Here is a 12,478-nt window from a genome sequence, read left to right as displayed (position 1 = left end):
TGGAGTCAGTCACACACTGAAGCTAAATAACACGTGTGGGACAAAGAAACCCCTCGACAACCGCGATGACCCCTCCGATAACCTATTTTAACCATTGCTTGTTTTTATGCTGCTTTATGCTGTTATTTTAAATGTCTTTATGTAAAGCACATTGAGTTGCCTGTGGTATGATATGCGCTTTATAAATAAAGATATAAATAAATAAAGATGCCTTGCCTATTTGTGGACTGACAGGAAATCAAGCAACTATTTTCATGACCACCTTATTGTCATCAGCAGAACTTTTAAGTAAATTACGATAAAAGATGTTCACGGTCTCTTCTTTTTTTATGTGTTAAAATTAGGGCTGGGCAATGATTAAAATGTTTAATCTAATTAATCACATGATTTCCCTGATTAATCACGATTAATCGCATTTGTACGCAAAATCCAAAAATGAATCCAAAAGTAGCGTATAGCTTTTAGCATTTAGCTTTATTTTAAATGTGCTGCCATATGAATGAAAGTGCCATAACATTTGTTGTGCAAACACACTTTTAACATCAGCATCTTTCTGTAGTTTTTATGTAGAAGCCTCGCTCCACTGTCTGTTTCCTTGAATGACTTGCTGCTATCAGTTGTGTGTTTTGCCTTTAAGTGATATTTTAGACTGGAACTACTACGCTGAGAAGACAATTCAACTTGGCAGTGTTTACAGATGACTTTGGTTCTGTCGACTCCGCCGTCTGGAAGAACTTTAAAATGAAAATGGCCGAGTAAAAGTTCCGTACCCTTCTCCATGTTTGGTGGATCCGCCGATTACTTTCTTTTCCTGTTCCACAGCAGACAGCAGCAGACTTTTACAAAATAAAAGCCTGTGAGCAACAGACTTTTACAAAATAAAAGCCTGTGAGCAACAGACTTTTACAAAATAAAAGCCTGTGAGCAACAGACTTTTACAATAATAAAAGCCTGTGAGCAACAGACTTTTACAAGAATAAAATAAATAATAAAACCTGCGTTAATGCGTGATAAAATATTTGTCGGCGTTAAATAATTAACGCGATAATAACGAGTTAACTCGCCCAGCCCTAGTTACAAATGAAGATGCTTTTATATATAAATACATTTTACAGTTCGCATGTCACAGTTTATGATTGAACGTCATTGTTCAGAAAAAAGTGAGGAGGGCTTTTTACACTAATTTCTTTTTACATTTTATTTCTTAAAAACAGTTCACTGAATTGAAAAACTATTCTCTTTATTGATATTAAAAATGATCCACACCGAACAGTAGAATAGAAACTTTCCTCAGGCCCCATGAATAACAGATTCTATGCAAAATAAAGTTGTAACCACGGAGATGCAGAGCACAGACTTATTTCCTACATTCAACTAAACTGGTCTTTTACACTGGTTTTTGTAGTTATTTATATACTCAAAGGCATCAGTAAATAAAGACACAGTTTGTCACATTAGTCATTCGATAAATGCAAAAAAAGAAGTTTAAACAAAAAGCGATGCCACATTTCCTAAATTATTCTTTTCATACATATATATATATATATATATATATACATATATATATATATTTATATATATATAAATATACACATATATATATCAGAGGATAAATAAACCTCTCATGTTTAGCTGTTGATGTTGAACTGAAAAGAAAACAGAAAGACCCCCCGCTTCCATCTCGCCTCCTCAAAGTCCTAAAACATCTAATGTTGCCAGTTAATACCTGACATTATGTGTTTAAAACAGAAGCACAAATGGAGCTTTTAAGTTTACCTGTTGAGAGTTTCCCGGAATGCCTTTTATTTGTCTTCATCACACTGTCACTTCCTCTTAACCTTTTTATTGCTACGGGGGATAATCTGAAGGTAAAGGCTTGTTTTTAAGCTCTCAAACATCAAAGCTTCAAAAACCACCAGCAGAGAGTGAGAAAAGAGAATCCTGTACGTCCTTTTTTCTTTTTTAACCGAGCGTATCGCTTCTTGTTTCTCTTTCAGAGCTCCTCGGAGCAGCGAAGCGGGTCAACGTCAACATCCAGGATGCAGACGGGTGAGAAACAACAGCTCCACCAGTCGTCCTGCCATCACTTCCTCCCCCTCATCACACCTCTGTCAACATCACGCCCTTCCTTCGCTGATATTTTCCCTTTTCAGAGACCTAAAGAAACTACCAGCGGTATCATAAATCATGAGTAGCAAAGCATTTAAATCCATAATACCACATGAGACCTGCTCAGTTTTTATTAGATTCGATGAGTAGCTTCAAACCTGGAGGTCAGGAAAAATTTAGAAGATATCTAAATACTTAAGGGGGACATGTAGTTATGTTGTATTCATACACTTTTTCTATGAAAGAAGAAGAGGAAAAAGCTGCATCAAAAGTCATTATTTAGTTGGCCTTGTTGCTAAAAAGGTTCGATTATATAAAGTAGGGCTGGGCAGCGATTAAAATGTTTAATCTAATTGATAACGCTGATTAATCGCGATAAATCGCATTTGTGCGCAGAATCCAAAAATGAATCCAAAAGTAGAGTATAGCCTTTAGCATTTAGCTTTATTTTAAATGTGCTGCCATATGAATGAAAGTGTCATAACATTTGTTGTGCAAACACACTTTTAACATCAGCATCTTTCTGTAGTTTTTATGTAGAAGCCTCGCTCCACTGTCTGTTTCCTTGAATGACTTGCTGCTATCAGTTGTGTGTTTTGCCTTTAAGTGATATTTTAGACTGGAACTACTACGCTGAGAAGACAATTCAACTTGGCAGTGTTTACAGATGACTTTGGTTCTGTCGACTCCGCCGTCTGGAAGAACTTTAAAATGAAAATGGCCGAGTAAAAGTTCCGTACCCTTCTCCATGTTTGGTGGATCCGCCGATTACTTTCTTTTCCTGTTCCACAGCAGACAGCAGCAGACTTTTACAAAATAAAAGCCTGTGAGCAACAGACTTTTACAAAATAAAAGCCTGTGAGCAACAGACTTTTACAGAATAAAAGCCTGTGAGCAACAGACTTTTACAGAATAAAAGCCTGTGAGCAACAGACTTTTACAATATAAAATAAATGTAAAAAATGTTAAAAAAATTTCGTTATTATCGGCGTTAAATAATTAGCGATTTAACGCGATAATAACGAGTTAACTAGCCTAGCCCTAATATAAAGGTTTATAATAGAAGTTCTTGCTTAGTTTAAGAGAGACATTTTGTGTCACCACAGTTTTGTTTCCCTTTACACCTTTAACAACCTTCAACTATCATAAAGCCTTTTCACACAGAGCTGGCACGAAGATTTGTTCCCCTTTCTCCTTCACTTTGACCGAGCAGAGGTTTGTGCGTTTATACATCCCGCTGGCACTGTGAGCACCTGAGTGCACCGTGTTCAGGTGCGCCAGCGCTCCCTGAAGCCTCTTTGGGCTCTTTCACACCGAGCCCAAACATCTGTCTATTTGTAATTGTGGCGTAAGGGCGCAGTCGGTTATTGTTGGACTCCGTTGATGTTGACACAGGCTGTGTTCGAAACCGCATACTACATACTACATACTGCATACTTCCATACTGCATACTGATCGATCAGACAGTATGCAGAGCGTTTACCCACAATGCATTTCGCTCCTGCCCGAGCTGAAATCAGCCGGCCTGAAGCTGATTTCCCTTAAGCTCTAAACTCTGTAAACTTTAGCAACATTTGAAACATTTTCAGGCGAGAAAGTAGTCGTTTAGATCCCCAACGTGTTGGAAACCTGACAAAATACCGGCTATTTACAATTTTGTTCCCACGAATTCGGCGCTACTAAAGCTAGCCGCAGTGAGCAACGCACTTCCGGTTATTTTCACAAAATAAAATACCCGTTGCCTTTTATCATAGGGAAAGCCATTACGATACAATTGGGGCTTTTGTTTTGAAAACAGGAAGAGAACCTACCCTCGTTGTAGCTAGCTTGAAACTGCCGTTTTGACAGGAAATGACGATCGGCGACGTCACGTTACGTTGCATCTTGGGTAGTTTGAGTATGAGGAGTAACCTCATGATGCATACCCAACATTTCAGAGAATCTAGTATGCATCCGGGAACTCGCTTACTCAAACTCGCATACTAACTCAAAAAGTTAGTAGGAGTAGTAGGAGTAGTATGCGGTTTCGAACACAGCCACTGATTCAGCATGTTGAGTTGTCGGTGAGTGACTCACTCCCGATTGGCTTTTCAAAGTCGTGGACGAGTGCACGAGTGCACGAGAAGAAAAGCGGCATCGATGACAGAAAGCTAACCGAACACGTCTTTCACAATCATCTGTCATTTTTCATTCCTCCAAAACAAAGCAACACTGTCACAACAGCACACCCATATGCAGACTGAAGGAACCTAATAAAAAACCAGAGGCACCAGCTCTTTGACTGAAGGAAACATCCTGCACACTGTGCATACTGCTGCCCCCTTCTGCAGCATTTTGGCTGGCAGGTGGAAGCGTCTGTGTTCGAGTGCTATTTGGTTTGTTCAGACATCAGGGGGGCTTCTCTTCACCACAGGTTGCTCCCTTTAGTTTGGTGTAAAAGAGCCCTGTAAGCTGTACTTTGCCTCTGGGAGTGTCTCCGCTCGCAGCTCAAAGTCACAACAACTTTGCAGCTGTTAGAGTTACTGAACGCTCAACTTCTGCATTCAAACACAAATCAAAATAATCTTTTTTAATTAAACCGGGAGGGGAAAAAAAAATCCCTTTTTGACTTAAAGGGATAGTTCGCCTCTTTTGACATAAAGCTGTGTAACATCCCATATTAGCAATATTATTTCTGAACATCTTCTTACCCCCTGCTGCGTCCTGTGAGCAGAGTTCCAGCCTCGTTTTGGTGTTGATGAAAGTAGTCCGGCTAGTTGGCTAGGGTTTAAAAAATAAAGCGTTTTGCTTCTCAAAACAATATGCGTTCAACAGAGTAATACATTTGCATCACAAAATCGTTCTCCAGGAAAAAGTCAGACCTCACAATAGCTTGGCCCTATTTTCTCTCCCTTCATATCAATGCGTTCAGCCACCTAGCGATAGCAGCGCCTGTTACGGTGTTTGCTGCTCGGTCTGCACAGCAGGCAGTGATACGAAGGGAGAGAAAATAGGGCCAAGCGATTATGAGGTCTGACTTTTTCTGGAGGGAGGATTTTGTGATGCAAATGTATTACTCTTTTGAACGCATATTGTTTTGAGAAGCAAAACGCTTTATTTTTTAAACCCCAGCCAACTAGCCGGACTACCTTCATCAACACCAAAACGAGGCTGGAACTCTGCTCACAGGACGCAGCAGGGGGTAAGAAGATGTTCAGAAATGATGTTGCTGATATGGGATGTTATACAGCTTCATGTCAAAAGAGGCGAACTGTCCCTTTAATAGATTTTCATGTCATGTCCACACTGTGCGTGCAGCCTGTGAGCTAACTTACGTGATATGTTTAGGCCCAAAATACATCTGTGATCTGTTCAGAGAATATAAAGCCAGCAGAGCTCTTAGATCCAAGGACTCAGGTCAGCTGGTCCAGTCCAGAGTCCAGACTAAATATGGAGAAGCAGCATTTAGCTGTTATGCTGCAAACAAGTGGAACAAACTGCCAGTGGAGATTAAACTTTCACCAAATGGAGACATTTTTAAATCCAGGTTAAAAACATTTCTGTTCTCATGTGTCTATGCATGATATCTGCACGATATCTTTGAACTTATCTGGACTGTTGCTTGTTTTTAAATTCATTTAAATTATTTTATTTGTTTCTCTTTACATTCTTTTATGTATTTGTAATGCTTCTTCCACTCCCTGCTGCAATGCTTTTATTTTATGTGAAGCACTTTGAACTGTTTTGTACATGAAATGTGCTACAAATAAATTTGATTTTGATTTGATATCGAGAAAAACGACAAACTTCTACAAACACCAGAGACTTTATCCTGCAGTTGAAACATGTCATCTGCAGTAACTGACCATATTATTATACATTTTACTGCCTGCTTAAACTTATCTTTGGAACATGTAACATGAAGACAGTAATAATTAACTGTAAGCAAAGCCAGTGTCTACGAGCTCCTTATTTGGTTTGAAATGTTCCCTTATCATCTGTAAATGTTCAGCTATGGATCTCAGCTGTGTTTAGACTCATAATGGGTTAAATCTTTTGAGTGCACATACTTGGTTTATGACTGTGTTGCATTTGGGGCCATCAGATAACAGAGATCTTTTCATTGTGGTGGCTGGAATCAGATAATTGGACTTGGCTCCTTTCTGCAGTGACTGATCTGTTGTTGATTTGACTCCAGGGACTAGCTCTTATATTCACAAGGGATCCATTAGATGAACACACACACTCTCACATAGATGCCCTGTGTGCACTGTTGACTGTGGGGTAGTAAGATTGCTTGTTAATGGAAGTAGGTCAACCCCCCCCCCCCTCTCTCTCTCTCTCTCTCTCTCTCTCTCACAAAGAGCTGAAGGGCGGAGCAGCTGTACACTGAAGATTAATTCAGCAAAGTTATACTCAGGGCTTTCACTATGTATATGTGAAAATGTGTATTTTTACACATAATCTGTGTCTGTGTGAAGGTTGTCGCCGATGCACCATGCTGCTCTAAGTGGTAACAAGGAGCTGATCTCTCTGCTGCTGGAGGCCCAGGCCGCAGTGGATATCAAAGATCATAAAGGTAAAAAAACACTCAGATTTTCACAGTGTCACTACAGCTCGCTACGTCAACACTAAATAGGCACATAAGCACACAAAGCTGCTCTAAAACAAGGGATTAAAAAAACACGAGGAGCAAAATAAATACACATTTCCGACAAATAGTATCAACCCATGGAATAAAAAGCCAGCTTTTTGGGAAATGCAATTACGTTGCTGTTTGTTGGTTTGTTTGCACTGTGAACAATAGGAAGCGGAGGAGGACAGCTTCTTGGCTGCGGGACTGAGAGCCGAGTGAAAGCAGTGAAAGTGACAGTAGAGAATAACTTGGTCCCACATTGGCACACTGGAAAAAAATCAAAGTCTTACCAAGTATATTTGTCTCATTTCTAGTCAAAATATCTCATTACACTTAATATCAGACACAACTGCCTAACAAGCACCATTTCAGCCAGATACACTGGAAAAAATGCCCCTCCAAAAATAAGTAAGAAAAGCAACAAATAAAAGACGTTTTTGCTTGAAATAAGCAAAAAAATCTGCCAATGGAACTAGTGAAAATCGGCTTGTCCAGATTTCTTGAAATAAGATGTGATATTTGGGACTTTTGAGATAAAAGTGATCTTGAAATTAGCTTAAAAACCTCTTCAAATGTAAAAAAAAAAAAGCTTGTTTAAAATGATATGTGACTCAAAACAATTTGTTTTCAAGACTTTTTCATTTAACAAGATATTCCAGAGGTATTGTATTAAAACAAGTCCCTATATCTGGCTGAAATGGTGCTTGTTAGGCAGTTGTGTCTTATATTAAGTGTAATGAGATACTCAATGAGAAAAATATACTTGGTAAGATTTAGATTTTTTCCAGTGTAGAGAATAACTTGGTCCCACATTGGCAGATTCCAGTAGAAGAAAAAGAGGAAATCTCAGGGCAGATGGGAGTAATAATCCCCGCAGGATGTAGGCCTCGCCTCTCTGTGTCTGTAAATAGAGGCGTGCACCTGGCAGGCATCTTTGCCACGTGGTTTCACCTCGTCGACGGGCGCGTTTCTGTGGATGTGTTGAGAAAACATCAAATCCTTGAGCAAGGAGACCTTGGTTGTGTCCCTTCCTGTTCCAGTGCATTGCTCCCATTATGTGACACAGTGTGCCAGTTCTGAAGTAGATACTAAAGCTGCTGTTGTCAAATATTTTTCGGCTTGCGTGTGAGTTGCCATCACTCGTGTCGATTAGGACAGATATTTATCACCTGGTTCTGCATGTCACTCAGCTTGTCACACTGGAAAAAATCTAAATCTTACCAAGTATATTTGTCTCATTGAGTATCTCATTACACTTAAAGGGACACTATGTAATTTCTGCAAATTTACTTTGCAAAGTCGAATGAATTTGCTCTCTAGCGCCTCGTGTTTTCAAATGTGCGTTGCAACTTGTTGAACTACGGCAGGCGGTATGTATCAAGATTCAAGAAGCTATAGATTCAGACTAAAGGTCCACACAAACAAAAAGACATTAAGAAACACAGTACAAAGGATTACATAACACACATACAACAACACTATAAATACAGATGGCAGATAACATGTCAGATAACATAAGTTGACATAGCCTTTGGTGTGCAAGCAATGCAATTAGTCATATTCCAGGAGTTACCGGCAGGGGCGGCGCCAGAGATTTTTTTACTGCCGGTGCTACGGGGGAGCACGGCTTTTTACCGAGGGTGCTACCCCTCCCAACCACCCACCCCCCCCCCCCCCCCCCCCCACACACACACACACACGACCATGAAAAGCGCTATATACAATTGATTGTATCATCATTACTGTTTTACTGTTGTTTTTATTATCAATATTATTTATTGCTATTATTATTATTAGCCTACCTCCAACGCAAGGCAGCCTACTATAAACACATTCACTCATACTTTGCATTTAAAATGCGTATAGGCTAAACTCAATACTTCACATGTTTCCATACACTGCACGAGCCTTTTTTAAAAAAAATGGCAAATGTTTGAAAGTGATGGTTCGGAGTAGATTCACCCTAGGGTCATTTGAACCGTGACATCCAGCCAAGTAGCCCACCCAAAGTTTTTCCGATCTAGGCTGAACATCAGCTGAGTTATTGAGTTATCCCGAATAGCTTAGTACAAGCGCTAACGGACCCTGGCAGTATCTCCAAAATTACCACACTAAAATCACATGCCATGACACCAAACTTCTACAGTAGTACAAATATGGTCTGTACTCACAAAACGATGCATTTGGAAGTTTGAAAATAGTCCAGGAGTTTATTATTATCAACACAAGCCTGATAGCTTCTCTGCTGCTAAAGCTGCGTCGACGTCACTTCTGGGAGCTGGGAGCTTCAAAGTAAGATGAGGGTTGATCTACTACTGTAGACAACAAAGCAAGGCTGCTCAAATTCTCCATTATTAAAATAAATTCACAACTCTACAACATAAAAAATCATGTAGAATATAGCATATACTTTGTTGTCTACAGTAGTAGATCAACCCTCATCTTACATTGAAGCTCCCAGATCAAGGAAGTGACGTCGACGCAGCTTTAGCAGCAGAGAAGCTATCAGGCTTGTGTTGATAATAATAAACTCCTGGACTATGTACAAACTTCCAAATGCATCGTTTTGTGAGTACAGACCATATTTGTACTACTGTAGAAGTTTGGGGTCATGGCATGTGATTTTAGTGTGGTAATTTTGGAGATACTGCCAGGGTCCATTAGCGCTTGTACCCTTAAGGCTGCATAAGGGATAAGAACTCCTGGGTGCTGTTGATGGTATATCCCTGCTCTTCTTCTGCCTGCAACTTGAAAATAAATTGGGTCAAAGCTTATGACAGAATCGTCATTGTTTTGTGTCTAAAACAATCTGTTCGTTGATAACTTTTTTTATTTTCTGGCTGAAATATGTTACCACACACACAATAAATAATAGAGAATATAATTTAATATTTGAAAATGAGATATTTTCTTGGGGGTGCTACGGGGGTGCTATGGCTAATCCAGGGGGAGCTATAGCACCCCCTAGCGCCCCCCTGGCGCCGCCCATGGTTACCGGAAATGACGTCGACGCAGCGGTAGCGTTAGCAGCAGTGTGTAGTTGCTATCTGGAAAGCGTTCTTTTAAATAAACTCCCAGTAAACTTACAAACTTTCTAATGCCTCGTTTTGTGAGTTAAGAGCCTATGTATACTACGGCAGAAGTTTGGTAACACTCAATGCATTATTAGTGGGATAATTTACCAGATAAAATCTATTTACCATTAGCGCCAGTAATAAGCCATTCGGCGGACGTGACGTCAAAATGACGTCATTTCCGCTTGCAGGCCTGGCGTTGGGGAAAACGCGATTCGAAGTGCTTCATGTCCCTCTCGGCACTTCGTCTTTTTCATAGACCGGAAGGACATGGCAGCCTCCATAGAGCTCGCCCGCTCTATGTAGATACAGACAAGTTATTCTTCACTCAGGAGGATAAGTGAGATTTTTGACAGAGATAATTTTACGCCATTGAGGACTAATTTATGAATGAATATGTTGATTTGAGCTAATAAATGACTTAATTTATTACATAGTGTCCCTTTAATATAAGACACAATTGCCTAACAAGTACCATTTCAGCCAGATATTGGGACTTGTTTTAATACAATACATCTTAAATATCTTGTTAAATGAAAAAGTCTTGAAAACATCTTGTTTTGAGTCATATTTCACATGAAACAAGCTTTTTTTTTTTCCATTTGAAGAGGTTTTTAAGCCAATTTCAAGATCTCTTTTAACTCAAAAGTCCTAAATATCACATCTTATTTCAAGAAATCTGGACAAGCCGATTTTCACTAGTTCCATTGGCAGATTTTTTTGCTTATTTCAAGCAAAAACGTCTTTTATTTGTTGTTTTTCTTACTTATTTTTGGAGGGGCATTTTTTTCCAGTGCAGAGCTTTTTATGGTTTAGACATGCTGTTGATTCTCAGCTCAAAGTCAGATGGCAGACAGAAGTTAGTCACTTCCCAGCTGGGGGAGCATTTTGTAGCCGAAGCCAGATATTAACCCTTAAGAAAGGCTGGTGTTGGCAGGCTCAAGAGTCATTTATCAAACTGTTGCTACAAGCCAACATTGTCTTTGGAGAGAGCTATTTACTCTGATTTGGGAAATGCCATTTCGAGTTCACTGACCTGAACATCCTGTGGGCCTCGGGGGTTGATTGCCTGTCAAAAAAAAAAAACATGAAATAGAGAAAATGGAGCTTACGGCCATTTACTCTGAAGTCCTGCCAGGATAATCCTTGGAGCACAGTTAAGGGTATTTCCAAAAGCTCGGCGTTACCACATTTCCACAACACCTTCACGATAGTTATCTGTAGGAAACTGATGAAAGCAAAAACAAGTTGGGCACATTTCTCTGAATAATCTGTTTGTTTTAGCCTCGTTTCGACATGATTAATATGGAACTGTGAATTAGGAAAACCAACCCGCTGGGACGTGTCACACAATATCTCTGCGTTGGACAGAAGAAGACGTTATCCCTGCAAAAGAACCTCTAGATGTTAGGCCAGGCAGGCGCATTGTTGCCTTTTCCCTTCACACTGGAAAAAATGCCCCTCCAAAAATAAGTTAAAAAAACAACAAATAAAAGACGTTTTTGCTTGAAATAAGCAAAAAAATCTGCCAATGGAACTAGTGAAAATCGGCTTGTCCAGATTTCTTGAAATAAAATGTGATATTTAGGACTTTTGAGTTAAAAGTGATCTTGAAATTAGCTTAAAAACCTCTTCAAATGTCAAAAAAAGCTTGTTTCATGTGAAATATGACTCAAAACAATTTGTTTTCAAGACTTTTTCACTTAACAAGATATTCCAGATGTATTGTCTTCAAACAAGTCCCTATATCTGGCTGAAATGGTGCTTGTTAGGCAGTTGTGTCTTATATTAAGTGTAATGAGATGCTCAATGAGACAAATATACTTGGTAAGATTTAGATTTTTTCCAGTGCACAGTCAAGGTGAAATCCTCCCCTCTTGTTCCAAATCAACAAACCTACGTTTTAGGAGCTGTTTGAGGCTCCTTAAAGGAAATTTGCCAGAGCATCTCCTCCTTTTAAAGGTTTAGCCTCTAGTGTCGTTATCGTACCAGCATCGTCTCCTCTGAATCACATCTCTCTCATGCCGCCTGACCCCGGAGGGCCTCTTTGCTCAGCTTGACAACATGGCTCATCCCTGGTATCAACAATGGAGGTCAAAGAAACATGCCCACTGCTTACTTGATTCCCCGTGGATTATTTTTTCTCAGTATTACGTGGCATCATCCTTCATTTTTCTGCATCGTGTGTGGGATCGTGTCGTCCACGCCCCTGGAAGGTCGACTCAGGCCATGTCAGGATACTGATGGGGGGTTGTCTTAGCCTTAGCCACGAGTGTGACGCTTGCACAGACAACACAACCAGGGCTGAAAAGGGTCATAAAGATGTCAACCACTAAGATTTCATTCCCAGGAGGGGAGGATAACAGTTATAGGAAGAAATAGGGCAGTGGCTAACAGTTGTCTTTATCACTTTTTATTTTCCATGTCACATCGGGCTGCCATAAACCTCTTTATTATACAAAAAGATAATTAACCTTTATGTTATGTAAAATACATTTTATCGCAGTCTACTAACTCTTATGACTCTGGTGCACATATCTTTATTCAAACTCCAGCGATAACGCTTTCAGTTTAATTGCATATTACAACATAAAAAAAAAACATTCCATAGTAAAAATGAGTCTGAGGACAATTGCCGGCAATAAAGTTGTGATTCAGTTACAGAAAAAGAGAGGCAGCA

The 12,478-nt window shown here is 39.7% G+C and overlaps 1 protein-coding gene across 4 annotated transcripts in view; it reads left to right on the top strand.

The window, feature by feature from the left end:
- The window catches only part of LOC142378229 (uncharacterized), a 60,879-nt gene that overhangs the window by 5,551 nt on the left and 42,850 nt on the right, over positions 1 to 12,478 (top strand). For all 4 annotated transcript variants that reach the window (XM_075462503.1, XM_075462502.1, XM_075462501.1 and 1 more), the window contains exons 2-3: positions 1,998 to 2,049; positions 6,570 to 6,667. In XM_075462503.1, the coding sequence (XP_075318618.1) occupies positions 1,998 to 2,049; positions 6,570 to 6,667 (150 nt within the window). The remainder of the gene's footprint in view (positions 1 to 1,997; positions 2,050 to 6,569; positions 6,668 to 12,478) is intronic.

This window comes from Odontesthes bonariensis, chromosome 4 (assembly GCF_027942865.1).
Source record: "Odontesthes bonariensis isolate fOdoBon6 chromosome 4, fOdoBon6.hap1, whole genome shotgun sequence".
Lineage (NCBI taxonomy): Eukaryota > Metazoa > Chordata > Actinopteri > Atheriniformes > Atherinopsidae > Odontesthes > Odontesthes bonariensis.
This window is presented reverse-complemented; position numbering and strand designations above follow the sequence as displayed.